At 22.3% G+C, this 27,691-nt stretch overlaps 4 protein-coding genes across 4 annotated transcripts; 3 read left to right on the top strand and 1 right to left on the bottom strand.

Moving 5' to 3' along the window:
- Window positions 1-3,013: 3,013 nt before the first annotated feature.
- Window positions 3,014-10,236, top strand: LOC105360052 (zinc finger protein ZFP69). The gene is made up of 8 exons (XM_011496827.1): window positions 3,014-3,244; window positions 7,475-7,597; window positions 7,676-8,106; window positions 8,242-8,899; window positions 8,987-9,271; window positions 9,339-9,569; window positions 9,645-9,826; window positions 9,899-10,236. Exons 1-8 carry the CDS (start codon window positions 3,110-3,112, stop codon window positions 10,206-10,208), a joined length of 2,355 nt encoding a protein of 784 aa, XP_011495129.1. The 5' UTR covers window positions 3,014-3,109; the 3' UTR covers window positions 10,209-10,236.
- A 6,042-nt stretch (window positions 10,237-16,278) lies between these two features.
- Window positions 16,279-18,125, bottom strand: Txl (Thioredoxin-like). Its single transcript, XM_011496605.1, has 4 exons — window positions 17,915-18,125; window positions 17,475-17,742; window positions 16,708-16,991; window positions 16,279-16,596 (listed from the first exon to the last, which is right to left on the bottom strand). Exons 1-4 carry the CDS (start codon window positions 18,010-18,012, stop codon window positions 16,383-16,385), a joined length of 864 nt encoding a protein of 287 aa, XP_011494907.1. The 5' UTR covers window positions 18,013-18,125; the 3' UTR covers window positions 16,279-16,382.
- A 3,136-nt stretch (window positions 18,126-21,261) lies between these two features.
- LOC105359871 (GPN-loop GTPase 2) lies at window positions 21,262-22,533 on the top strand. The gene is made up of 6 exons (XM_011496604.1): window positions 21,262-21,293; window positions 21,383-21,517; window positions 21,595-21,800; window positions 21,856-21,970; window positions 22,035-22,230; window positions 22,296-22,533. Exons 1-6 carry the CDS (start codon window positions 21,269-21,271, stop codon window positions 22,531-22,533), a joined length of 915 nt encoding a protein of 304 aa, XP_011494906.1. The 5' UTR covers window positions 21,262-21,268.
- Window positions 22,534-23,458: 925 nt separating this feature from the next.
- LOC105360053 (zinc finger matrin-type protein 3) lies at window positions 23,459-26,323 on the top strand (the record flags this gene model as incomplete). Its single annotated transcript, XM_011496828.1, has 8 exons — window positions 23,459-23,507; window positions 23,676-23,993; window positions 24,066-24,139; window positions 24,207-24,359; window positions 24,461-24,555; window positions 24,631-24,926; window positions 25,006-25,062; window positions 26,202-26,323. Coding segments are annotated over exons 1-8 (1,164 nt in total), but the record flags the coding sequence as incomplete, so codon positions are not given.
- Window positions 26,324-27,691: the final 1,368 nt, after the last annotated feature.

Raw genomic sequence — 27,691 nt, forward strand, 5'->3', positions numbered from 1 at the left:
TTTATACTTTGATTTCACTTTATAAAAAACTAATGTATTTAGTTTTTTAATCATATCTGTTTTATTTCATTGTAAAGATATTTTTGTTACATTTAAAATTTTGCAAATTCCTTAAAAAGTATTCCATATCATTAAATAAATTTTCAAAATTCAATAAAAAAAAAAAAAAATATATTTTAGTTTTCAATTAACAATTAAAGATGGGAACAAAACACGTTCATCCAAAAATTTTAATACATATTTCGATCAAAAAAAAAATTGATATAGATTTAATATTGATTTAGATATAATAATCAATGTCCATAAACATATTTTAATTAAACAGTTAGATTAAATGAATTAATTTAATTTAATTTACATAAAATATAATTTTTGTGAGAAAAATTTTTTTAGAGCACCTCGATCCATTCGATAATTGAAAACAAAAAATTACAAAAATATTTTAATTCAAAACTAAAAAGTATTATATTATAAGTATATTTTAATTTTAATTTTTAATTTATTTTTAATTTATAACATATATTCTTAACTTTAATAACGTATTTATAAAATTACACTATTCTTTTAAAGTAAATCGAATAAATTTAATAAAGTTAAAGGGGAATAATATTAAGCTAACATGAAAATCATATTTATTTAATACAATAGATTATTTATCTAATACACAATTATATCAATCAATAAAGCTTATTCTAGGAAAGACTTAAGATTAGATTTCCAGGTTTTTAATTTCTTAAGTTTATTTTGGATACTTTGGATTACCAAAGCTAAATTATAAAGAATCTAAATCCATACGCTTTATAACAGATTAAATAGTATCAAACACTTATAATTTATCCCATTCAGCTGAAAACTAAAAATTCAAAAAGAAATTAATTTTATATAAACAAAATTTATCTAATTTTTTATAGAAAATGTAAAAAATTAATGTGTAGTTGTGATAAAACTAACTCTATTCTAAAAATTAATTTTTCTTAAGCATTCAGCATTTTTATCCTATCTCCAGCATATTCTTTATAATGCAGATTATTCTATTGTACAAATACAAAATATCAAGCTTGAAATAGTTAGAACTCGTTAGAATTTATCTTTACAAAATTTTTTAAATATTGAATAATTAGAAATCTTTTTCAATGTCAAACATTTAACTGATTCATACAATTTCTGGATTAACCGTTCTCGCTCATGAACATATTGTTTTGTATTCACTATAAAAATTGCGTCAATTACTCATAAAAAAAAAGAATTGCGAAAACTCATTCAGAATAGCACAATCTGTCTAAAACTGAAAAACTAATCTTTGATATCAAGAAAGAAAAATTTGATAATACATTTTTATTTTCACGTTGAAAACGACATTACTTGCCTCTTCCCTCATATATCATGCAACGTGCCAAATTCAATAATTATTTTTATAGATTCAAGAATTCCTTGATTAGGATAATTTTTTATCTTCGATTCTTATAATTTACAACGTAACAAGTGCTTGAAATATTATATTCCAATAACCCAGTTTACCTAAAAATTATGAAATAAAATATACCATTTGAACTCTCTTTTTTTGTTGCCATTTATTTTTCTCCTTTTTCTTTTCAATTACAAATTAATGTATACTAGTTTGTATTAGCCAAACAATTCTACTTTTGTTAGTTGTTTATTTAAATTATAAAATATACATTGAAATTCTATGCAAATAATGAATTCAATGAAATACTAAGACTTGAATATAATTAACTAATTATTCATTTGTATAAAGACTTATCATTTTTAAAATGAAATTCATATTTCAGATTATGATATATAAAGAATTATTGAAATTATTTAATTATAGGATTCATTACGTATTTTGCGTGCTTATCATATAATGTATTTTATACAAATTAATACAATTTTTAAATAATGTCAAATGATATAATTAAAAAATAATTATAAGTTTTTAAAAATAATTTCATTTATATCAATGAAGTTATAATAAGTTAATTAAACATGGATGTGTTCATAAAAATTATTAGTATTTTAAGAATTTGGTACATCGTTAACATTAAAAATATTATTGTTCGCTATTATTTTTTAATATAAATGGAAATAAATTCTATCCAATATTTAATTATACTATTATCATTGATATTCTGAATAAACTTTCTATTTAATCGTATAATTCGACAATATTATTTACTTATAATAACGATTTTTTGGTATAATTAATTTTGTTACAAATATTATATACATATTTTGAAAAATAAAATACTGATGTAATTTAAATTAAAAAAATATGAGATAAATTTTTCTACAGATATTTTGAATTTTTCATTTTTATATATAAGATTTTTTAAATTTAATGATATATAAGATTTAAATTAATTTTTTTAATTATGTTAAAATTTTTGAACCTTTAACGTTGATAATTAGTAATAGTAATTTTTAATAGCAGGTGAACATTTATATAGTAAAAATGAAGTTTATAAAAATAAGAATTATTTACAAATTCAAAATTAATATGAAATGAATATTATTGCGTCATTGGTTAATAATATACAATTCGAAACAAATAATAAATAAATCCGAAAGAAATACATTAAGGAGATTGGTTAATCAAGACTCTATAAGAAACAAGACGCAGTATTGCTCAACAAATAGCAAGACCAATAACGCTATACAACCTGACTGTGGTCCTATCTGATTCCGTCAGAACGCGATTATATCCCGCGTGGGATTTATGGCAAAGTAAAGTAAAATTGTTTTTGTATTATGCTTTTATTTGCATTTTCTTTTTTCTTTGATAAATTTGCTTTTCTTCTTGAATAAATAATTTATGCAGAATTGAACAAAGTAAATCCTATAAATCATTCATCATAAAAAAGCGTACATTATCAGTTCACCGAATTGCAAGTTTCTACCTCGTGCATCTAATTAATGGTCATTTTGTTGTGTCTTAGCTTTTGTTGCACTAACGTTTCATCTTCGAAACATCGAATACTTCGTCCGTAAATCATAAGAAAGAAGCGCGTACTTAATTATTTACTAAAAGAGAAAGAGAAACGGTTAGCAGTGGAAAAAATTGTGTATTTATAGCAGTTGAGTGCCTATCCAGGCTTGAGCGTAAACAAAAATGGAGCTCGAAGAAGACGAAGCACAAGTTTGCAGGCTCTGCGGACAATGTGAGAGTATTTATATCGATGTTTTTGGTGAAGAAGGTACTAAGCGCTTTTTAGGTTTCAAGATACATTCGAAAATTAATATTTTGGTGAGTAAAAGACTAGGAATTCGTATCAACACCAACTATTCGCGTTTACAATTTTACTGAGAGGGGGGTTAGAAAAATGGCCGGCTTGAGATTACACATTACAAACAAGCAACACTTGTCTTAGAAGCCTATTTTTCTGAAGCCTCTTATTACAGAGAAATATATTTTTCAAAACTTCTGATTCCCAAACCTTTATTTTATTAATTTTATACTTTTTAGCTTAAAATGTTTTTAGGATCGAAGAAAACATTCATAAATTATCGAAAATACATTAATTAATGTATCATTGTTCTGACTTAATAAATTTTATATTCTTTTGTTTTAACTGACTATTTAGATTTTAATAAAAATATATGTTATAGTTTTAATTTAAAACATCATTGAACAAATTAATTTATATAGTTTATATAAATATTCAAATATCTTTTAAATATTAAATAAAAATTTGAGATTTAATGGATGTTTTGCATGGGTACCTATTAATTTATAATCCTGTTTGTAGAGCAGTAGTGTAGGTGTGTAGTATATTTTTCTAATCAGGTAGTACAAAGTGATATCAAATATATCAGTGATAAAATGAAATAGAAAAATTAATTAACTTATTACTTTAATTGAAAATATATACAGAAAAGTGATATTTGGATTTCTAAAAAATGTGCCAAAATATTTTGGCCAAGAATTTTAGATATTCTTTTTAAATCGTAGATAGATGAAAGGGATCCTCTGCCCAAGGCGATCTGTGTTCAATGTCTGGGCAAACTTGAATTTGTTTGTGACTTTCAAGAGGAGTGTCTACGCACCCAGCAACTGTTACATGATCAATACAATCCACCTTTGTCATATATTGTAAGTTTGTATTTTAATCCATCTACTGCTCTACTGCTCTGAAACAAATTGTATAGTTCAATAACAATCTTTCTTTTTAAACATGTATTTTTTATTTTATGTATAAATGTAGTTATGGATTAATATAAATTAGAGATTTATATTAAAATTAATCATATTATTTATCTGGAAATAGAAAATTTTAAATAATAGTTAACATTTATTATTAATCATTTGCCAATTCTATAAAGATACTATTTTAAACCAATAGTTTAATAATAAAATAATTATACAATAATTAATAATAATATTGAATTTAATTTTTGAAATTTAAAAAGTGGTACCCATTCAAACATCTAATTTAATCTCTCTTTAGGAGGAAAACAAAGTTGAAGATTTGGCTCCAAGCACATCAACAAGTACAGAAAATAATTCAAAAGATGATAAAGGAAATATCAATGGAAAAAATATAAATGACAGTGTCATTGATAATAGAATTAATAATAATAATAATAATAATAATAATAATAATAACAGTGATAAAAATCTTAATCCTCCAGCAAATGAAATTATTAAGGATGAAAGTCGATCTACAAGAAATACTACAAAATCCCAAAGAAATCTTCGAAGCCAACATAATCAAATAAAATCCAATTCTAAAAAAGATTCTTTACACTTAGAAATTTCTCATAATATTGAAGATATATCTTCAGCAATTATACAGCAGCCAGAAATAACAACAACAACAAGAAAACTTAGAAGTAGGCAAAGTATAGAAGTGTCAGAAGTAGAAATGAATTCTAAAAACTCTAAACGCATTTCTGTAATGAAAAAAAAATTAAGAAATCGTAATAATACTGTAGATAGTACAACAAATTCTAAGGCAAATTCAAATATACTAAATTCAAATGTGGGGAAAAAAAATTACCAAGTAGATCACAATAATAAAATTCAAATTCCTACAAATACTTTAAATAAAGTATTATCAGCTATAACTAACGCACCTGGTATTGGTGTTTCTGTTAAAGAATCCACAAATCGTAATGGTGATGCAGAAGATATAAGTTTTACAGTTGAATTGTGTAAAAAACAAGAAACTGATTCTTTAACTGTATTAGCAAAGGTTTTTCCTGATCAAGGTTCTTGTTTAGTTGATAAATCAATTGTTACATTCCTAGAAGATGGAACTAATGAGGAAGTTAATAATCTTGTCAATAATATCGTTAATCCCAGTGCATCAAAAGATGGAAATCACAGTTTAATTGATAAATTGCAAAATGCTGAAGATATAACCAACAGTTCACGGAATCCAGAAGAACTTTTTAAAATGGATGGTGAAGAAATTCATGTTGATGAAAAAGTTGAGCAAGTTATTGTTAACAATCAAGTAAGTTATGCTTGTAAACTATGTCGTAAAGTTTATGAACGAAAAGATAAATGTACTGTTCATGTAAAAACACATCTTGGTATAAAACAGTATATGTGCATTTTGTGTCAAGCAAAGTTTGTCTGTAAATCTGACGTTATGAAACATATTCGATGCTCGCATACAAATCCAAGACCAATTTCTTGTCCCAAGTGTCCAAAAAGATTTAGATCAAAATTTGATCTTGCTGAACACAATAATGTACATAAAGGTGTCAGACCCTACCAATGTGCAGATTGTGATCAAAGCTACCATCACAAAGTTTCATTACAAATGCATGTTAAGTCTCATATGCCTCCACAAAATTTAGCTTGTGAGTATTGCGGAAAAGTTTTTCCATATCGTACGAGATTACTAAGTCATATTGGTAGTGTTCACATGAAAGATCGACGTAATTTCCGGTGCCGATTTTGTTACAATCTGTATTCAAGTTTATCTGTTTTAAATGAACATATAAAAACACGTCATACGACTACGTACACTTGTGAAACTTGTAGTAAAACATTCAAAGTGGCTTCTAAGTTTAAAGCTCATGTATTACAACATAGTAATCCTAAACCTTTTGTATGTGATATATGTAAAAATAGATATGCATCAAAAGCTTTTTTAAATGAACATGTATTAAAACATCAAGGAGTCCGCAAACATGTTTGTCAAAAGTGTGGAGCTGCATTTGCACAAGCAAGTCATTTAGCTGCTCATCGTTATGTTCACGGAGAAAAAAGTCATGCCTGCCCTGAATGCGGTAAAATGTTTAATCGCAGAGATAATATGAAAGTTCACAGAAGAAGACATCTGATCCCAAGTGGCAAAAAAACTAATACTAAACAGAAAAATATTGCAAATAATGAAAATAGAATCATTTCTAACGAAAAATAAATATTTTTAAAAAATATTAAATTATATGTGACGGTATTGGATAGTTTTGTTTATTTAGTATTAAGAAATAAATTTTCTTACTACTTATGACAATGAGATAATCCATGTGTTAATAATTTCTGACGATTAGCATAGTTAATTTTTTTAATTATTCTTTGATTAAAATATTACATTTTATTGATATAATTACAGATTATAATTAAAAACTATTTCTATTGAATTAATATGCATTTTTGCATAAGCTCAAAGATTGAAAAATTGAACTTGTTACTATTTATAACTATAATCTGTATGGTATCTCAATCAATACCATTTACTAAAAATTATTTTCAGATTAATATAAAGGGCTTCCAAGTCACTCAATTTGGGAATAAGATTGAAGTATTTTTCAAGTATTTTTATAAATTTTGTAAAAGCGTTAAATTTCCAAAAAATATATACATAAATTACATATACATTTAAAAAGTATATATAACTGTTTTTACGAATGTATATAAGACTTTTATACCATATAAGTACAATTATATTCTATGTTATAAGAACAATATGAATTTCGCGTGTTAAAAATTTATAAAATATGCACTATTGCGATAAATTATAGTCATTAAAGTGCCTCTAAAAAGTGATAAAATATTTGACAGTGAAATTATGTTTTGAAATACTAAAATCTAAAACCAAAAGAAAGTTTGGTGATAATTTTCAAATTAATTTACAATATTCTCGTATTCGAGCTGTAACATTATAATAATGAGTATTGAGCAGGGATATTATTAATTCATCTTATTTTTGTGATGATTATAATAGGGCAATAATATTTTATATTTTATATATTTGATCAAATGTGTTTCTTCAAATTGAATAAAATAATTATATAAACTTATATATAAAATGACAATATAGTTTCATACCTTTAAAAATTGTACTAAAGTATTTGTCATGGTGATAATAAATAAAGGTACAATATTTTTTAATGTAAAATTAGTTTTTATTTATTACTGAATTTAATAACTTCCTTTCCTGTATATACAATTAAGGACAAATTTTATTTTTCTAAGTTTATCATTTTATTAATTATAATCTTAAAATATTTAAATATTTAGATTAAGCCTGATGATGGACTACCACAAATTATATGTATGCGATGCTTGGGAACATTAGAATTTTTATGTGATTTTCATCATATGTGTCATAGTACTCAAAAAGATTTAGAATCAATACTAGTGGTAATGTTTTCTTTATAATTTTTAATATACTAATGATTAAATGAAAAAAAAAATAATTGTACAACATGTTTAATCTAGGAGGAAGCAACTAAAAAGATAAATGATAAACTTGAAAGTGATTCAGAATCTGACAAAGAAAATGTTTTACCATTCAAATATGGGAAACGTAAAGGGAAATCGTTACAATTAGAACAAACAATAATTTCAAAAATTGCAGAGACAGATGAAACCACAGTTTCACAAAAAACTGAAATTGCAAATGAACAATCAATAGAGAAAAGTAATAATGCTGTAACTGTAATTAGTCTTCCCATAAATAATAAAAATATTGTAATTACACAGGATGATTTAAATATGGATACTTGTAAATCTAACTATCAAATTACTGAAAATGAAATTGTTTTTGATTCAATTGTAAATCCTATAAATTGCCAAATAAATAAGACTTTGTTTTATGATAATTCAAATGTAGAAACTACATTTAATAACTGTACTGAACATTCTTTAAAGTGTGATATAAATGAAAAGAAAAAAAAAATAAATAAATCTATCACAAGAAAAAGTAAAAAATTTGATAAATATTTTAATGTTCAATCCCAAAGTCAATTAAAAAATACAAATGAAGAAAATGTAATTTCTAATTATGCTAATGTTTTAAGTAAAATCAATGTCAATGAGGAAGTTGAGCAAGAAAATGTTATATTTGAAGGAACTGTTATTAATTCTCACGGTGATACTTCTATTATAATGCCATTAAAAGCAGAATCTTATAAAAATGAATTAAAACTTGATAATGCATTAATGGCAGATGGTAGTGAAATCGTTCAGGCAGAAGAAATAGTTTGGATATCTAATAATTGTGAGTTATCTGAACCCAAAAACTCAAAATTAATTAATTCAAATCAGTCAAAAACTACTAATCCTGCTTTGGAAAGTGAAGCTGAAATTCTACAAACTTTAGAAGAAAATATAAAATTAACTGCTTCTACAGAACTAATTGTACTTGAAGTACAATTACCTGCTAAAGAAAATTCTATTGATTTCTCTAAAAGTATAGAAGTTCTTAAAATGAATCATTCTTTATCTACTACTAATAAAGAACGTAGATATAGTGAAGGAAAATTTACAAGGATATCAGAATTAATAACGGATAAACAAAAAAGAGAGATTGAAACCCATTATAGAATTGATATGACCGTAGTTGATGAATTGAAAGTTGATAAAAATATCATAATTCTTGATAAATGTAAATTTAAATGTAAAATTTGTGAAGTAATTTATCCTAGACTCGATAAATGTCAGGTGAGATTATATTATTACTTTTAGTGTTACTGCATAATAATACAAATTACAAATTATATCATAATTTTTCATTTTTATGTATCGTAGGTTCATATTTGGAGACACTTAGATATGAAACCATACATATGTAAAGCATGTGACTTTTCAACATTAACAATAAGCAATATACGTTGTCATATTAGAAAAAGTCACTTGAAAATTAAACCATTTCAATGTCATTTATGTAATAAGTGCTATAATTCAGCAACATTACTTGAAGAACATATCAATATACATACTGGTTTTCGACCTTATAAATGTAATTTTTGTGAATTTGCAAGCACAAGTAAACAAGTGTTAGCACATCACATATTAATTCATAAATCAAAAAAGGTTATTTAAATGGATTAAAATAAAAATGTAATTACTTTGTTTATTATTATTTATTTGTTTATTTTAGGATATAATTTGTGATATCTGTGGAAAAGCCTTTTTTTCAAAAGGTAGAATGCGAGCTCACAAAATTACTCACAATAAAGAACAAGCATTTAAGTGCACACTTTGTTCGACATATGTTTTGCATGAAGAAGCTCTGGAACGACATTATATGAACGTTCACATGCAAGATTATATTTGTAAAATTTGTAATAAGGTTTATAAATCAAAAAAAGCATTACATAATCATGAAAGTGTAAGTTGCTTATAAAATATAAAAACATATTACACTTGAATGATTGTTTAAGATTATTTAATTTTCTTTAATTAGGTTCATTCTGATGCCAAATTTGAATGTCCAATGTGTCCAAATGTATATAAAAGCACTCACATATTAAAAGAACATATTTTGAAACATCAAGGAATTAGACAATATAAATGTAATAGTTGTAATAAATCCTTTGCTCAACAGTCTCATCTTGCAGCACATATGGCTGTTCACAGTAATATAACGTTAGTATAATAAATTGACTCATTAGAATTTATCTTTCTAAACAATACTTAAATATCTTGATTTATTAATAGATATAATTGTCCTGGATGCCAAAAAGGTTTTAATCGTCATGATAATATGAAAGTACATACTAAACGTTGTGAACAGTTTTTAGCAAATCCTTTGCTGCAAAATTTATTAACTAAAAGAAAGATAAGTTTTTCAAAGAATCATACGGCCAAGGTTATCTCCCAAAAAAATGATAAAAATTTTAATGAAAAAAAAAAGAATCGAAAGAAATTAAAAAATCGTTTCAAAATCACTGTAAGTGAAAAGTCATTGATAGAAGATGTAGAACCAAATGATAATACTACGATTACAGTTAAAAATGAATTAAAATAATAAAAGATTTAAATATTTGTATTCCTATCTTTGTTTTAAAAAGGATTTTCATATTAGAAAAAATAGAAAAAAATTAAATACTAAAAGTGGAGTCATTTCATCTTCAGTGCTTAAGAAAATTAATTTTGTACATAGTAAATGCATATCTATACAATAAGAGTTTATGCATTAGCGTATTTGGTTTTTTATTTACAAAAAAATTTATTGTTTTATGAGAAAAGCAGAAAACTTTATTTCAGTCTCAGTTATTTTACAAAGTTTTCCTTTATATAAAAAATTTTTATAATTATAGATACAATTTTTCAACCATAATTTAAATTTAAACTATAATTAAAAATAATTTAAAACTGTAATTTAATTATAATTAATACATGCATTGACATATTAATTTCTTTCCATACTCATTAAACTGATAAAATACAAAATTTAGTCATTTTTTAAATTAAATATTTATTTTAGTAAACAATGGTGAAAATATTGAAACCTTTTATTATTGAATTTATTTAACAAACTAAATTATTTATATTGATATAATAATAAAAAAGTAGATTTATTTTAATTTAATACATAATTATGTAACAAAGATTTGGTAACAGAAACAAGATTTATTATTTATATAATATAAATATATTACTAATATTGGGACTACAAATAATTCATACTGCCATTTATATATATTATATAATACAAATTATATATACAATAATGTAATTATTAGTTTAAATCTGCTATTTCCTATAAAGTCATTTAAAAATAATTTTTTAAAATATTGTATTATTAATTATTTCACAATTAAAAATAGAAATGGACGCTTATACAATATTACCTAAAATATGTGTATGTATTGTATATAAAGAACTGTAACTTTATTTAGTTTTAATGATAATTTATCTTAATAGATCAAATGCTGTTAGAGTATAAGTAATAATTATTTCCATTAAATTAATCACTTTTAAGAACATTTGCAAAAATTGTTCATATTTTACATATTAAATTTATTTATAAATTTCGAAGCTGATATATAGTTTCAAATCAGATCAGCCAGATTATAGCTTAATAAGTAACATCTATTTTTTATATTTTAATAAATTTATAATTATCTATAAAGTTCAAGACTGATTTTCTAAATAAAAAATTATAATTTTGTAAGTTCTTGTAAAAGTATTTTACAAAGTTGACCTTTATTATTTTAATTCCTAACAATATATATTATATCATAAACATATTTTTATAATAATTATTATTATCATTATCATAACGTATTTTTATAATATGAAATTGGAAACTTTAATGTAATAAATTATCTGCAATAGACTTTTACAGTATCATTTAGACTTTTTACTACCATTTATTGTTTTTTTAATATAAATGTAACTTATTTTGTTCTTAGTGTTATCTTTTTATTTGTCTTTGTTAAATTTCTAATATTTTAAATTGACTTCATAAATCTATTAGTCTATCATTTTCATTCCTTTTGCGATTTAACACAGATGTTAATATCCTCTTTCTGTAACTTTAAAATTTGATTATTTCATATAAAAAACTTACTTTTTTTAATATTAATATTTTATAATAATTTTTACTAAAGATAACTTTAAAATATAATTTAATTTTATATTTAACAGTATTATTAATATAACAATGGAAACAATAATGTTGTATATCAAGCACAATTTGTTGTTTTCATAAAATATTTATATTAACTACGATTATAATTATAAATATTTTTAATTGGATTAAGTATATTTGTTAAAAAATAATACTAATTGAATATGAAAAGTAAAACTATTTCTAAAGAATTGAAATATATTAAGATATTAACAAAATTATATATATTAATGATAATATAGAATTCTGTCATGTAGTTTCAAAGATGATATAATAGCTAAAATCGTAAAACACAAGCAGAAAGATTAAACAATTTAGGCACACTGAAAGTTGTTCTTTTAGATGTACATCAAAATAATAACAAAGTTAATAAGAGTACAGAATAAAAATAAAAATCATTGATTCCATAAATACAAAACAATCAATCAAAAAATATCCTTGCAAATAGTAGACAAGATAAACGTAAGTCATAAACAATTTGCGTAGATTCATTCCATATATTACAGTGTACTGCAAATAACAGTATGATTATTTATTGATGAATATAATTACAATCTTGTAGATAAAAAATCAGGTAAATGTAAAGGGTATAACAGAAATGAGCCTATATAATATTAAACATGATGATAACCTTCTATTTAGAAAACATCAATGATTCATAATTAAATTATATAAACCACATTTGAACTCACAAAAAATGAGAGAAATAAAATTTACAAATGATTTATATAAAAATATCACAAATAATTAATTGAAATTTATTAATTAAGGTTCCATGATATTCAGTTAATACTATTAAAAAACTAATATTAATAACATCATTGATTTGTCAAAGACAAATAATTCTAAACTAATATATTTGAATAAAGTAGTCAACGGAAATGTTTTTCAAAAGGGAACATCGATTCAGTACTATTTATGTACATCACCACGTAGAATCATTCGTAAAGAATATTACAGCTAATGATTGATTAGTTGATATTGATAGTAAAAATATTTATGATATGCGTTTATATATATGAATAATAAAAATGGTTGCAAATATTATAACAGATAGACATAATTTATTTATGAGTAAAGGATTCCAGGATTATATATTAATAATCGTATCAAACACATAATACTAAGATTCATTTAGTAGTTGATTCTATTCATATATTTAAATTATTAACATGTTTGGTATTCTTTTAATACTTTAATACTTCGGTGATTCGCAACTTGCAAGCATATATATATATATATATATATATATATATATATATATATACATACACTTATGTATAAATGTGCAAATGCGCATATAGAATTTGATGCGTAGATAGCAATTACAACACAGTGCATTAAATCTTGCCTCGTTATGAATACATTTTGAATTACTGAGGCTATAATAACGAATCATATGCTATGGTAAAAACAGAGAGTACCCATTCCAAATAGTTATTAAATATATATTCAATTCCTTTGTAATATAAAAATGATTGATTTCATATATTATTGCATTAATATTACTATATTCATCACCTTATACAAAAATCTTTGAAATTCAACCTGTGTGCTAATCTCATTCTGTGCATTTTTGTGAAAACTGATTTTTAAACATTAATTATTATTATTATTATATATAATTGTAATTTAGTTATCAAAATCATTTCCTACATTAAATGAGTTATAATCTGACTTAAAATACCTAAATAGTTAGAATAAATATGTCAATAATAAAATTGAATGCTACAACGCTAATTTTTATGATATACCTTTCAAAAAGTTACAAAAACATTTACAATTTTGAAAAAAATTGAATTTTCAAAAATAATACCAATTCAATATATATATCATGTTAAGAGTTTCATAAATTTTAAATGAAATTAGAACTTTTTAGATATGTTTAATTGTAAAAAAAATTTCAAAACATTTGTCGTTTTTCATGTTTTTTTATTGCACATTTACTTTTAGTATGTCGACCGTATCTTATCGTAGAGCTAAGCTTTACAGCACTTATCCAATACATATCTAAGTTTCTGTCAATGTTATTGTTAAACACGTTAACAATACCGTGAAAGTTTTTCTTTTTAATAATCGATCTAATATACAATTATAAATTTCTAGTTGCAAGCTTGTATAAAAAGCAATAAATGAAGGTTATTTGTTTTAATTATCTTACCAAATATAAAAAATACAAGACAAAATTTATTTGTATTCGTATACATAATTTGTAATATAAAATAACTATGACAGCCAGCGTAATTGTCTTACAGTACTAAATTTATATCATTTCGTTGGTTCTCGTCAGTAATTTTATGCTATTAAATCATTCTCGAATTCGATTCTTCGTGTCAGGGTTCTTACATTGTTCATATTGTAACCAAGGACGTGAAAATTTCTCTTATTCAGTATTCTTTCCATACTTTGAAATTTACATGTAAAGAAAATTAATGGCAAAGAACTCTCATATAATAAAATTAATACTTTTTTTTATTAATTCATAATCACAATTTTTACTTATGTTAACTAGAGTTTTAATCATAAAGTTTTTAATAATAAATATGTAGTGATGCAAATTTTTCTTAAGATCATGTAATGATTCTTTCAAATATAACTAACTTTGTCACTATTAGCCATTACTTATTATTAATCATTTTTTTGTGGAAAAATATTGAAATGTTATTACCGTTTTATTGAAATTGTAAAAGAAATAATTCAATTCGTATTTCTTATTGTAAATATATGTGCTTCTGCGCAGTCTAAGAGTTACTGCAATATACATTTCCCTTCACTCTCTCGCACTTTTTCAGAGTGCCCGCTACTTTATATGTAAGAGCGTCATCTCTATATTCACTTATTATATTTTATATTTCTTATATTCAAATTATATTGTAATAGTAAATATTTTAGGTGTATAATTTTAGTTTTTTTTGTTACATAAAAATATACTATATGTATATTAATCATGATTCAAATGTTTTCAAAAAACCCCATACTCTATGAGATAATTATAATTTGGAAACGAATAAAGGAAAATGAAAATTTTAATAAATTCCTAATATATTTATAAACAATACATACATATAATAAATTTAACCGGTGTTTTTTACATGTAAATAAATTTTGGAATTGAAAATTTACTTTCTTTTCTCAATTTTCTTAAAATTGCCAAATACCCTAAATAGCATTCACAATAGAAATAAATGCAAAGAATCTTTACAATTATCAAACGAAAATGAAAAAATATAATGAAGAAAAAAAAATTCAAAATAATAAATCAATGCCTTTTGATGATAAATATTTTTTTTTTTTCAATGATGTTTAATCTATAAAAATTTTAATTTACAAATAAATTATTTAATTGCATTTGTCTCATACTTTAAGTGCTTAAATTAGGAAAGTTAAATTTTATTATTTCAACTTGTCATTTGAATTTTCGCTGTCTTATACATAGATTTACTTAACCAGTGCTGTAGAATTGCTATACCCATGAATTAATTAATAACATATTACACTGAAGATGACATTTATTCTACTATTTTGTTACAGTAACTTATATATAGCATATAATTTATTTGACATTCACATAATTCTATTACTTAAGCTACATGTGTGTCAAAGCCCTTTTTTTTTAATCCTGAAAAATATCTATTTTTGTTTGAAGTTCCACTAATTAAAAACGGTATTTTTTGTAAAACTGAAGAAAGCAATGTAAACAAAATTAAAGGCTTGTCAGATATTAATCTTGTGTAGTCTGTGAACAGCTTCTCATTAAAATTAATAGTTCATATAACATTCAATTTCTGTATTATACATACAAACAAAATTGATAAACCCAAGTATAATTAATTTTTTTTATATATAAATTAATCAACTCTTTTACATTTTGTCATTCTCTTCTTGTTATTTTCATTCGATTTCCCTTATAACCATTTTTGCATGAATTTATCAATATAAATAGACAACAGGCAATAGAAAATAGACTTTATATTAATTTGTTATAAATACGAATGTTACAGAATAATTATTCTGATAAATCGTTGTAAAATAATATAAAAATGTTGATTAAAAATACACATTAGTAACACCGAAAGTTTAACTAAATCAAAACAAAATATTATTAATTTAATTTTAAAATTATTATAATTATTGGTATATAACAAAATATTTTATTCAATACATATTGAAACTTTCATAAACTTACATGTAAATTATAGTGAGTGTAAGATTTAATATCAACTTACATTCAAATATCATATATTACATGCTTTACTTTCAATTTTTAAAGATACAAGTATAAATAAAAAATATATTGGAAAATATTCAATTTGTTTAATAAGTAGAATTGAATATGATAATTTCATTATAATGTTGCATGATATAATAATTGAAGTTAATATACATATTGAAATATACATTTTTAATTTTATTGTTTTTAATTTAAAAATGAGTATTTCAATTAGTGTTTTTGATTATGTGGTATCACAGAATTTATTTTTCATCTAAATGACGTCTATATAAAAGTTATAAAAAATGAAATTGATACCAACAAATTTAACAAATATGTAATTATCAATAAAAATTTCAATGATTTTCTCCTTTCTTGCCTGCTACTCTTTTGAAGTCTCCCATATTAGTTGTTGAAATTGGTGAGCCAATAATACATAAATGATCAATTTGAGTGGTTTCACTTCCATTTTGGTTATCTTTGACAAATATTTGCATATTTTGTACATTTTGAAATTTTACATATCGCAGTTGTACAGGATTCCCTTCTTCTATATCCTTTGTTGTTAATCTAATATATTTAAAAAAATATTTTAAGTGTAATACAATTTAATTAATTTAATTAATTAAATTAAAAAATTATTTTGTATACATTTTTTTAATATTAAAATAAATAACATACGTAAGATCCTGTACACTTGTATTTGAATCTGCCATATCAAAATCTATTGTTCTGGGTTGATTAATAAAAAGTTTCAAGTTCTTTGGACCTTTATTTACTGGTGCTTTAATTTTTAGAGAATGAACTTTTACAGCTTGTGTGAAACTTATAGATATTATTAATTGTTCATCGCAGTCACTTTCTAAATATCCACCATGTGATGATAAACAATGAGCAAAACTATGATCATCTGATTCATTTAAACATTCACATTGTGCTTGCATTATAAAAGAATTTAAATCAATCTGTAAATAAAAATAATAGTATTTTATAAAATAAATTATATTAATACAAATGTATAAATTATTAAAATATTTTAATTCTTTATAAATTTTATAATTTTATTTGAGAAAAATATATATATAAAATTAATTCATATATATACTAGATTATTATAATATTTAAGCTGATATTGCAATTATAAAATTTAATAAACATATTGTACTTTTTGTTATAAAAATATTTAATCATTCAACTTTTTCAAAGTAATTAATTGAAGCTTATCACTGAAATGATATATCAGGGCAATAACAGAACAATATATATTAGATAAGTATAATTGATTATTAATCTTCAATGGCTTCAACTTTATTTTAATTAATAAATGTTACTAAAATTTAACATTATTTAAAATATAATACAATTATTATATTTATATAAGTTTTTCCAAATAAAAATATAAAAATTATTTTTAAAATACGATAATAAAGATAATCAGATCTCCATACGTGTCCACCAACTGATCCCTCAATATCATCACTATCACCAGATCCATAAAAGTGTTGAATTTTTGATTCCAAACTGGTAGGATCAGCACCTTGACAAGAATCAAGTTTTGTTCTATTACGATACAAAATAAAAGTGGGCATACTACTAACACCTTGCCCAGTTGCAGTATCTGCACATTTATCAACATCAACTTTTAAAAAAATAGCATTGGGATATTTTGTAGATAATTGTTCAAATACTGGAGCAATCCTTTGACACGGGCCACACCTATTACAAAAATTAAATTTTATATCAAAACCAATATAATCATATACTTAATATAATAATATTAAACTGCATTAAATAAATATATGTTTATTAAAAACTTTTTGTCAAACAATAAAAGAAATATTAGTCTAAGTTTTTATACTGAAACACAAATAACCATAAAAATACTTACCATGTAGCAGTAAAATCTACAATAACAAGCTTTGTGCCTGCATTTATTAGTTCACCATGAAAATGGCCATCATCATTAATTACTCGTACGAATCCCATATTTTTTTGTTATATAATATTTTATAAAACAAATTTAAAAAATCGTACAATTAATCTTTTCAATCAACGCGAATGACTGGCAATGTAGTATTTCTCTCTGTCCCTCTCTCTCTCTCTTTCTCTCTCAGTCTATCCTTCGTTTATCCTCATTTTCTTTCAAATTATTAATGTAAACATGAATCACTTAATACAGTAATGTTATATTATACCACTAAAAATAAAATACATCAATTTCTTATATATTCAACTTAAAATTAAAGTTATTAACCTTATTGGCTCTTACATTAGCGACGTATGATTCCAATATAAAGTCATATAAAGTGTTTTAAAAAATACGAGTAAAAATAGTAGAATCAATTTTATTTTTAATTTATGAAAATAAAATTTCAATAATCGTATTTTAAATATGAAATATAACATAAAAGTAATAATAACTTGTGGTTCTAAAAATATAAAATCTATTAATATATCTGCATCTATAAATACATAAATAAATAAATAAATAAATATATATATATATATATATATATATAACATTAATATCCTTTTTTAAATAAAAATAAACTTAAAATAATTTACTAATTATTTGAGTTTTATAAAAGAATATTAAAAAATATCTTTTATTCATTTTATGCTTATCTTAATAAAAGCTCGTTATTTATTAAATCTCTTAACTTTCAGTTAATACAAATTTTTCATTTTTAGTAAAATATTACCGAATATACTATTTAAAAAATTGTGTTCAATTAATAAACGATAGTTATTTATTTTAATCTGCAATAATTATAGGCTAAATAGAAATTATCATATTAGGAAGATTTATATAGCTATTATTTGAATTTTCTTCTTGTACTTAAGCGAAAGTAAATCTCTCACCTTCTATATAACCTTACATAATTGCATCACAAATCTACACGCAAAGAGGTAGCAAGTATGATTAAACTAAACGTGGCATAAGTATCGTTTAAAAATTCCTCACTTATATTTCAACCATACGGATTTTCTGTCATAAATCGTATTTTCATTTAATATAAAGATCGTATGCAAACCATACACATTTATGAATTCGTATTCTATTAAAATCATATTATTTTAATATATATATTCATTTATATGCATTTTAGATTTTCATTCCGATTCCAAATTATTATATTCTTTTGTGTAAACTTACATAACTTTTTAAACCATACATGTATTATATATATTTCTTTATTTATTGATATCCTTTCAATTTGTTGTAACCAAATTAATGATTAAACATCTTTTTTAAAAACATAATGATAATATAAATATTAAATGAAGTATCATGTTATTTTTGATAGTACTATACTGTTTTTAAAAAAATTTGTTACTGAAGTAACATTAATAGTATTGGTTAACATCATAACTTGTTACTAAGATTTTTGCAGAACTTCTCAATACGTGGTCAGTATGATTTTGCATATTATTAATAATCTAATAATTTATTTAAATCGATGATGTTCATGATCAAGTTATTTTGTATTCAAGTCTCATCAAATTCAGTTAATCCAAATTGTATATAACACATTAGCTAGTTGAAGAATTTAGTATTTTTACTGAAATCAATTTTTTGATTGATTTTTGAAATATATTTAAAAAAATGATATCTTTATACATAATATATCTAAATATTTGCTTATTATAAGGGTACATTGTATTTTAATCGTCCTTGAGTTATCAAGGCCGCATGTAGTTTTTTAGAACAAAATACACCTGTAACATCTATCATACATTAGATGTTTAATTATTTGTTTTTCGGTGTAGTAAATATTCTGATTATTTCAGTAAACTTTAAGATCTTGTATTTATCCTAACAATTACAACTACTTATATAACTTTCTAAAATTTTTGCAGATTTTATCCATTAAAATAGAAATTTTACGATTCTTTTTTCAAAACAATATCCTATTAATTAATTGTATAAATAAAATAAAAAATATAGTAGCAAATAATCATTATTTATTAATCCAAATAAATTGTCTGAATTAAAAAAAAACGATAAATTGAATTAAATAGTACATGAAATTCTATGGATATTCAGCAGTGTCACTACTATGAAAAATTCTGTTTTTTAAATGTAAGCAATTTGTTCTTAATTCATATGTACATTTTTAATATTAATTGCAAAGAATATGAAAGGGTTTTAATTTTTTTAAATAGTTCCGTTGTAATAGTAAGTTGAAGCGAATATCTAATTGAAACGATAAATAATTTACTGTATCAAATTATAAACTACATCATTTAAAAACCCTAAATAAATTTCTCATAACAAATTTATTTAATAACAAACTTATTAAAATACTTTTCTTTAGAGAATATATAGTTGTTAAAATAATTCTAATTTATCTGATGAGAATATCAATAATATAAAATTTCATCTAAAGCAATCTCGTAAAAATAAACTGAAAAAATTATATAATGTTATCCGTATGTATATATAATTCGTATATTAAAAGTATATAAAATTTTATAATAGTTCTGCTTATATATGTGATTACCATCCCCAGGTTGACATCTATTAATGATTTCCGTTATAGTGTTACCTTATTTCTTTATATCGACCTCATAATTTAGCAGTTATTTAAGCTTTAAATTATATGTATACTTACAGCCATGATTTTATTTTTTATTTTATGATGATTATTCAAGAATTATAACCAGCTCAATATAGTCTACAGTAGTCTATTTTAAAAACAAAAAAAAAAACATTATGCACATAACCCAGTAATGTGCATTAAATATTCTAAAAATAATAGTTCATTTAAACGTTTACTTTGCAATAACGTTCGCAAATCCATTATTATGTACGAGTCATGGTTCACTAAAAACTCATTGTTAAATTTTCAATTGTCATTACGTGCCATTAATTCTTATGCTTCCTTTCTATCTTATTTCATACATCTTATGGGCTGTAGCTTATGATTGCTTATGAAAATTTCAAACAAGTGCATAAACAACAATTGATTAATATAAGCTATCATTGTAGAGACTCTAAAAAATTATTGAAATCGGTGAAACTACAGTTCATTTTAAAGTTTATGCATATATGACACACTTAGTTATCCGTACCTGTTCAATTATGTAAATGTGCATATAACCTTTAATTATTTTTATATATCAGTTACGTTACGGCGTTCAACATGTGGATATAAATATTTTTAAAAATATGTTATATAAGATTTTGTATTTGAGAATGTTGTTTAGAATTATTTACTGAACTTTATTCAATGATCTAATGTATTATAAAGCGAAATCATTTAGTTAAATAATTATTAATTTATATAGAATAAGTTAGTGTGCATCTAACTTTAATTATTTATTAAAATAATTTAAAATATTAAATTTTTAGATATTTTAAATCCAATGAGTTTAATTTTTGGTCAATTAGTAATAGGACCACCTGGTAGTGGTAAAACAACTTATTGTAACAATATGGGAAAGTTTCTTGAAAGTTTAGGAAGAAAAGTAGCTATAATAAACATTGGTTAACGAAATACTTATAAATTATAAATACTATTTTTATTTATTTAATAATATTTTCAATGTATTATTTTATTTTAGATCCAGCCAATGAAAATATGAAATATAGACCAATTATAGATATTTCTGAATTAGTAAAACATAAAGAAGTTATGGAAACTTATAAACTTGGACCAAATGGAGCTTTAATATATTGTATAGAATTTTTAGAAAAAAATATTGATTGGCTAATGAAAAGAATTCTTAATTTAATAGATCAATATTTATTAATTGATTGTCCCGGTCAGGTAAATTTATAAAATTTATATATTCAACTAATTTTAATAAAAAATATATTTCTAGGTTGAACTCTATACACATTATGAATCAATGAATAAAATTGCTGCCAAATTAGGAGAAAGTTTCATAAAACTTTGTAGTGTGCAGCTGATAGATTCTCATTATTGTAGTGACCCAGGTAGAATGTTTATTTATGTTTTATTTATTAATAATAACCCTTCTTTTCTATAATTTTTCAATAGGAAAATATTTATCTTCTTTAATGGTTAGCACAATAACTATGTTACAATTGGGGTTACCCCATGTAAACGTAATGACGAAATTGGATGAAATGAAACGTTTCAAAATTGAACTGGATTTTAATATTAATTTTTATACAGAAGTTTTGGATTTAAGTTATCTTCTTGATAAGTTAAACGAAGATAATAAATTACCACAGTATGGCTTATTTAATTACTTAACATACTATCTTATTTAATTTAATATAGAATTGATGTTTACAGATATAAAAAATTAAATAAGGCATTTATTTCACTTATTGAAGACTATAGTCTCGTAAGCTTTATACCACTTGATATTTCAAATAAAGCTTTATTGTTAAATGTTAAAAATGCCATTGATAAGGCAAATGGTTATATTTTTGGTGGAAAGGAACCACAAAATGTTCAATCACTATTGACTTATGCAATTGGATCTATCAGTGATACAGAAAAAACAATAAGCATTGATGATTATTTTTAATATAAATTATTAATTTTAGTTTATTGAATTGATACAATTATTGTTATTAAATCTAAATGAGTGTATTTAAAAAAATATAATATATACTATTACTAAATTTTATTAAATTAAATTTTAATATTAATCTAATAATTTATAATCATTGAACTATAACAAAAAATAAATAAAAAATTAGTTACAAGTATGATTAGCTTTGTTTATGCACATAATAGTACTTTAAATGTTAAATTAAAAATGAATTACTTTTTAAGAATTGACAAATCACAGAAATGTAGAAGATATATTGTGTCATAAAATCTTGTATTTTTAAATTATAATATTCTTAATAAATATAATATTAACATGTTTTTTTATTAAAAATGTAATTGTATAATGTTACGTATATTTTATTTTATTAAATGTAATAAAGGATATAAATTGTTATTAGTTTTGTACTGAAGTATAGTATTTATAAGAAATTCATTTTAGTTTTCATACTTATTATTTATTCATTAACTATTCATAAAATTTTAATTTATTTTATTTAAAAATTTTTTTAATTTTAAATGCTACTACAAAAAAAATGTTTGCTATATACAACTGATAATAAAACGTGATATTTGAAAATGTTAAAATTTTAATTGTTACATTTCAAATTCGTAATAGTACAGTAATTAAATTTTTTTAAATAATTTCGTACTTAATTGTGTTGATAGAGCATAATCTTGATGTGGAATTTTATACGCATGCGCATTGGTGAAGACTGATGCTATATCGACATCATAACCAAAAAGAGGAAAAAATTCGTACGTTTACAATCTTATAGTAAAATTTAAAAACTATGAAAAATAAAATTGAACATGTTATTTAATGATTTTCAAGAAATACTTTTAAAAATAGTAAACTAATAAATAATATTGAAAACAGATACATTTTCAAATAAAAAATGTTTAAATCAATATTATTTGATAAAATAAAAAATCCCGATGTCCCAGGTAAACTGTTTAAAATGTTTAAATAAAAATTTTAATAATTGAAAAAAAAAGATTAAATTACAATAAATACATTGGTTATAATCTCAATAATTAAAAAATTTCAAAAATTCGCTTTCACTAATTTACAACTTCGCATAGAAATAAACATTGAAATTAAATAATTTTTAGGATTTGAAGAAATTCTACCTCTACCACCTCCAAAGATTACTGTAAATACTTCTGAAAAAATTAAAAAGTCTTGTAATAGTATATCTTACCCAAATATATTATCTTATTACATCCCTCCATCAATACACACACAAGGTTCAGCAAATCAATCTTGGTGGATACCAACCAGTCTTAATACATCTGATGTATATACTCAATGGTATGAATCTGCATACAAAGCAGCATTACAAGCTGTACAAGAAAAGGATTCTACTGATAAAACAAAATTAAAATATTTTAAAAGAAAATTAGAAGTTATCGATGCTAAAATTGATGCAGGTTCAAATATTATAATTTTAAAAACTTATCATAAATAATTAAAAATAAATAATTTACTAATTTTTCAAACAGAAAAAGTTGCAAATGCACAAAATGAATTGTCATTGTTAATGAAATCACTTAAATGTGATTTATGTAATGCAATTGTAAGTTATTTTTATTTTAAAAATAATGATTATTTGAATTACTAGACCTAAATTTTTAATATATTAGATGAATTCCACTTTGCAAGCAAAATTACATTATCAAGGAAAACCTCACCAAAAAAAAGTTTCAATGTTTCTTAATCAAAGTGCAAAAAAAGTAAAACACGAAGATGGTCAAGTATCAAATTTAAATGACAATGATTGGGATATATATTGTGAAGTATGTTTTATTTAAAACAAATTATATTTGGTCTCATTCTTATTAAACATACTTACACATACATACATATATATTAAGATATTTTTTATGTTTATGCATAGGTATGCAAGACATGGTTTACATCTCCAACAGATGCATCTCAACATTATGCTGGTAAAAAACATTTAAAAGTTGCTTTTGGATTAAATCGAACAAAGTAATCCAATGAATATTTAATATACTTATTCTCAATGTAGTATAATAAATTATTAAATCCAATATATATTTTTAGAACATCAAAAAAAGTTCAGTCTCAAACTAATATCTCAATAGATTCTACTGATCAATTTGGAATAGGTTTAACTTATTCTGAAATACAATTACCTTGCTTATCAGTACTTGAAACCCCTTCAGTAGTAATTTCAACACAAAATTCAATTTCAGAATATTCACAGTGTTACTTAACTCCTCTCCGATGTGATCTTTGTGGAATTTCTGTAAATCGCCAAGATCAATTAGATATGCATACACGAGGAACAAAACATATAAAAATGTTAAAATTTCATGGTTTTCCCCTAACAAATGCAGGTCAGAAAAAATAAATTTTACAAAATATATTATGCATTATCATTATAATTTTAAATAAATTTTATGTACAAATTTTTAGAAGCAGTATCTATAATCTCAAAACCTATAGATTATTCTATTTATAGAACTCCATCAGGTATGATATTTAATGTATCAAAAATAATTGGTATAGTTTATAGTTCTTTAAAAATGTTACTGAAATTAATTGATTTATAAACTAACTCAATTAATCAAAGAATTAATGCAAATTACTTATGTATGTTAAAAACTACATGAATGAGTTTCATAAAAGATTTTAAAATACTAACAATGATCTTAGTAGTAATGATACCATTTCGAATAAAAATATAATTAAAAGTGATGGAAAATATTAAAATATTAGATAAAAATTCAATAAATAATACTAACCATGTTTATCATATAACTGCAATAAAATTTCAATAATTATCTATGACAAAATAACATTCTCATATATCTATATCTATATATTTATTTTGTTAATTTCATCAATTACATATTCTATTAATTTTTATTAATTGTTATTCTAATTTTTGTAAGTAAATAATAATATATACAGAAATGGATATAATGAAAAACTGAAAAAATATGCTATTTAATTATAAGATAAATTAAATTTTAATGTCAATAACTAATTTTTCATTTTATTAATTATTAATAATTGTTCAATTTAATGTTCTTGTAATATAAATTCAATTTATATTATTTCTTAATGAAATGTTTTTTGCACTGAATTTTTCGTATATTTTATGTTTTAAAGTATTAGTAAGAATTTTGTTTATTATACTTAAATATTTCGTAAAAACATCAGTTTTGTAACAGTAAAAAAAGTAAAATCTATTTAGTTTATATTAAAACGAAATATTATTAATGAATAAAATATAAATTTATGTCCTAATACTTTAATGAAATTTGAAGAACCTTTAAATTAATAAATAGATATTGATATATATTTTGATGTGTTTTCGGTTAAAAAATTAAATGTAATTCTAACAGTAATAATATTTGTTTATTTAATGTATGATACTTTGTGAATAATAACTACTATATTGAATATATTACTGTATATACAAAATTTTACTTTGAATTGAAAATATAGCAGGTGTTAAATCTTTTCTAATTGAACATATCAATGAAAAATCATTGAAATAATAAAATTATTATTTCCAATAAAGTTACTTATAATTGATATGTAAAAAATATTTAAATTAAATTGTATCGACGCTTGATTAAAATTAAAATTTTATTTTGTTTCAGGACAGTACTATTGTGCACCTTGTAATATTTCTTTAAACTCTGAAGTAACATTCGGACGACACATGGAAAGCAAAAAACATAGAAATCAAATAAGTTCAAAATCACAAACACCATTATCTCCAATACAAAAAAAGAAAATGAAAAAGAAATAAGAAATTATAAAAATAAGTGCTAATAAGATTTACTGAACAAGCGATTTTTAAATATCATATACTGATGCATACAATTTTAAGTTTTATTTTGCTGCAATAATTTTTAATTTAATCTTTAGGATCTTGATATATAGTCAATGTGATTTTTCTTACTTCAGTTGTGAATAAATTTATCGAATTAATAAGCTAGTTGAATTTATTATTTAACAACATGATTATAAACTAAATAAATAACACAATAAATTTATTGAGGGAAGACTTTTTTGGAACGTAAATATATTAATGTCTGAACACAGTACGTAATTACATTTAAATTTAATGTTAAAAATAAATTTGTTTGGAAACGAATTTAAACAATTATCTAGATTATAAGTTTTGTTTACAACCATACTTAATTAATTTGTCATATTCGATTATTTATAAGGTTATCATTTGTTACCTATAGGGTTGCAAAAAAATTACAAAAGGATAGAGTAAAATTTAAAAATAGTAATCACTCCCACTAGTTTCTCTATTAGCATATATTTACTATTTTCCCCTTGCCATAAACATTCCCTATTATCTTGGGTTAAATTAATATTGATTAAAAATACCAATAAATACTCTTCTTTCAAGTTAAATTCATCACAATTTCTATTTTAAATCTTAAAGAATTGTGTATTTAAGAATTGTATATTAGAAATCTTTGTTTATTATCACAATTTATAACATACATTCATTGATAATATAAATACTTTTTATAGTTTTATTTTCCGATTTTACTGTCTCAAATATAAAAAACATACTAGAATGTATTAGAATTATTTAACCAAATTTTTAAATAAAATTTTTATATTTATATTTAGTACTAAAGTATCATAAAATAAAATTTATACTTTAAAATTGCGATAATCGTATATTTAAATAAAAACATTATATACAATATAAAGTAAAAGTTTTTTTATTTTATTTTATTAATATTAAAAAATATTTAATAGATAAATTAAGTTTCACAATATAAAATAAAGTATCATTTTCAATAAATTATTTTTGACATTGTGTGTATTGTATAGTTAATACATTCAACAAATTTTTTTGTACATTTTATGATCGAAAAGAAATATATATATCAAATTTAAATAAAGAAGTTGATATTATTTAAATGGATATAATTAATATTAACCAGAAGGGGATTGATTAGAATATTTAAATCTATAAACTTCAGATATGATATAAAAAAATGAGAAAATGTAAGAATTGAATTTTTTTTAAATCATCGAAGATCTTCTAAAACTAATTATTTATATTTTTGTAAGCTTAATTATTTTTTTACATTTTTATTTTGTTATTTTGCAAATA

This window comes from Ceratosolen solmsi, unplaced genomic scaffold (assembly GCF_000503995.2).
Source record: "Ceratosolen solmsi marchali unplaced genomic scaffold, CerSol_1.0 scaffold29, whole genome shotgun sequence".
In the NCBI taxonomy this organism is placed as follows: Eukaryota; Metazoa; Arthropoda; class Insecta; order Hymenoptera; family Agaonidae; genus Ceratosolen; species Ceratosolen solmsi.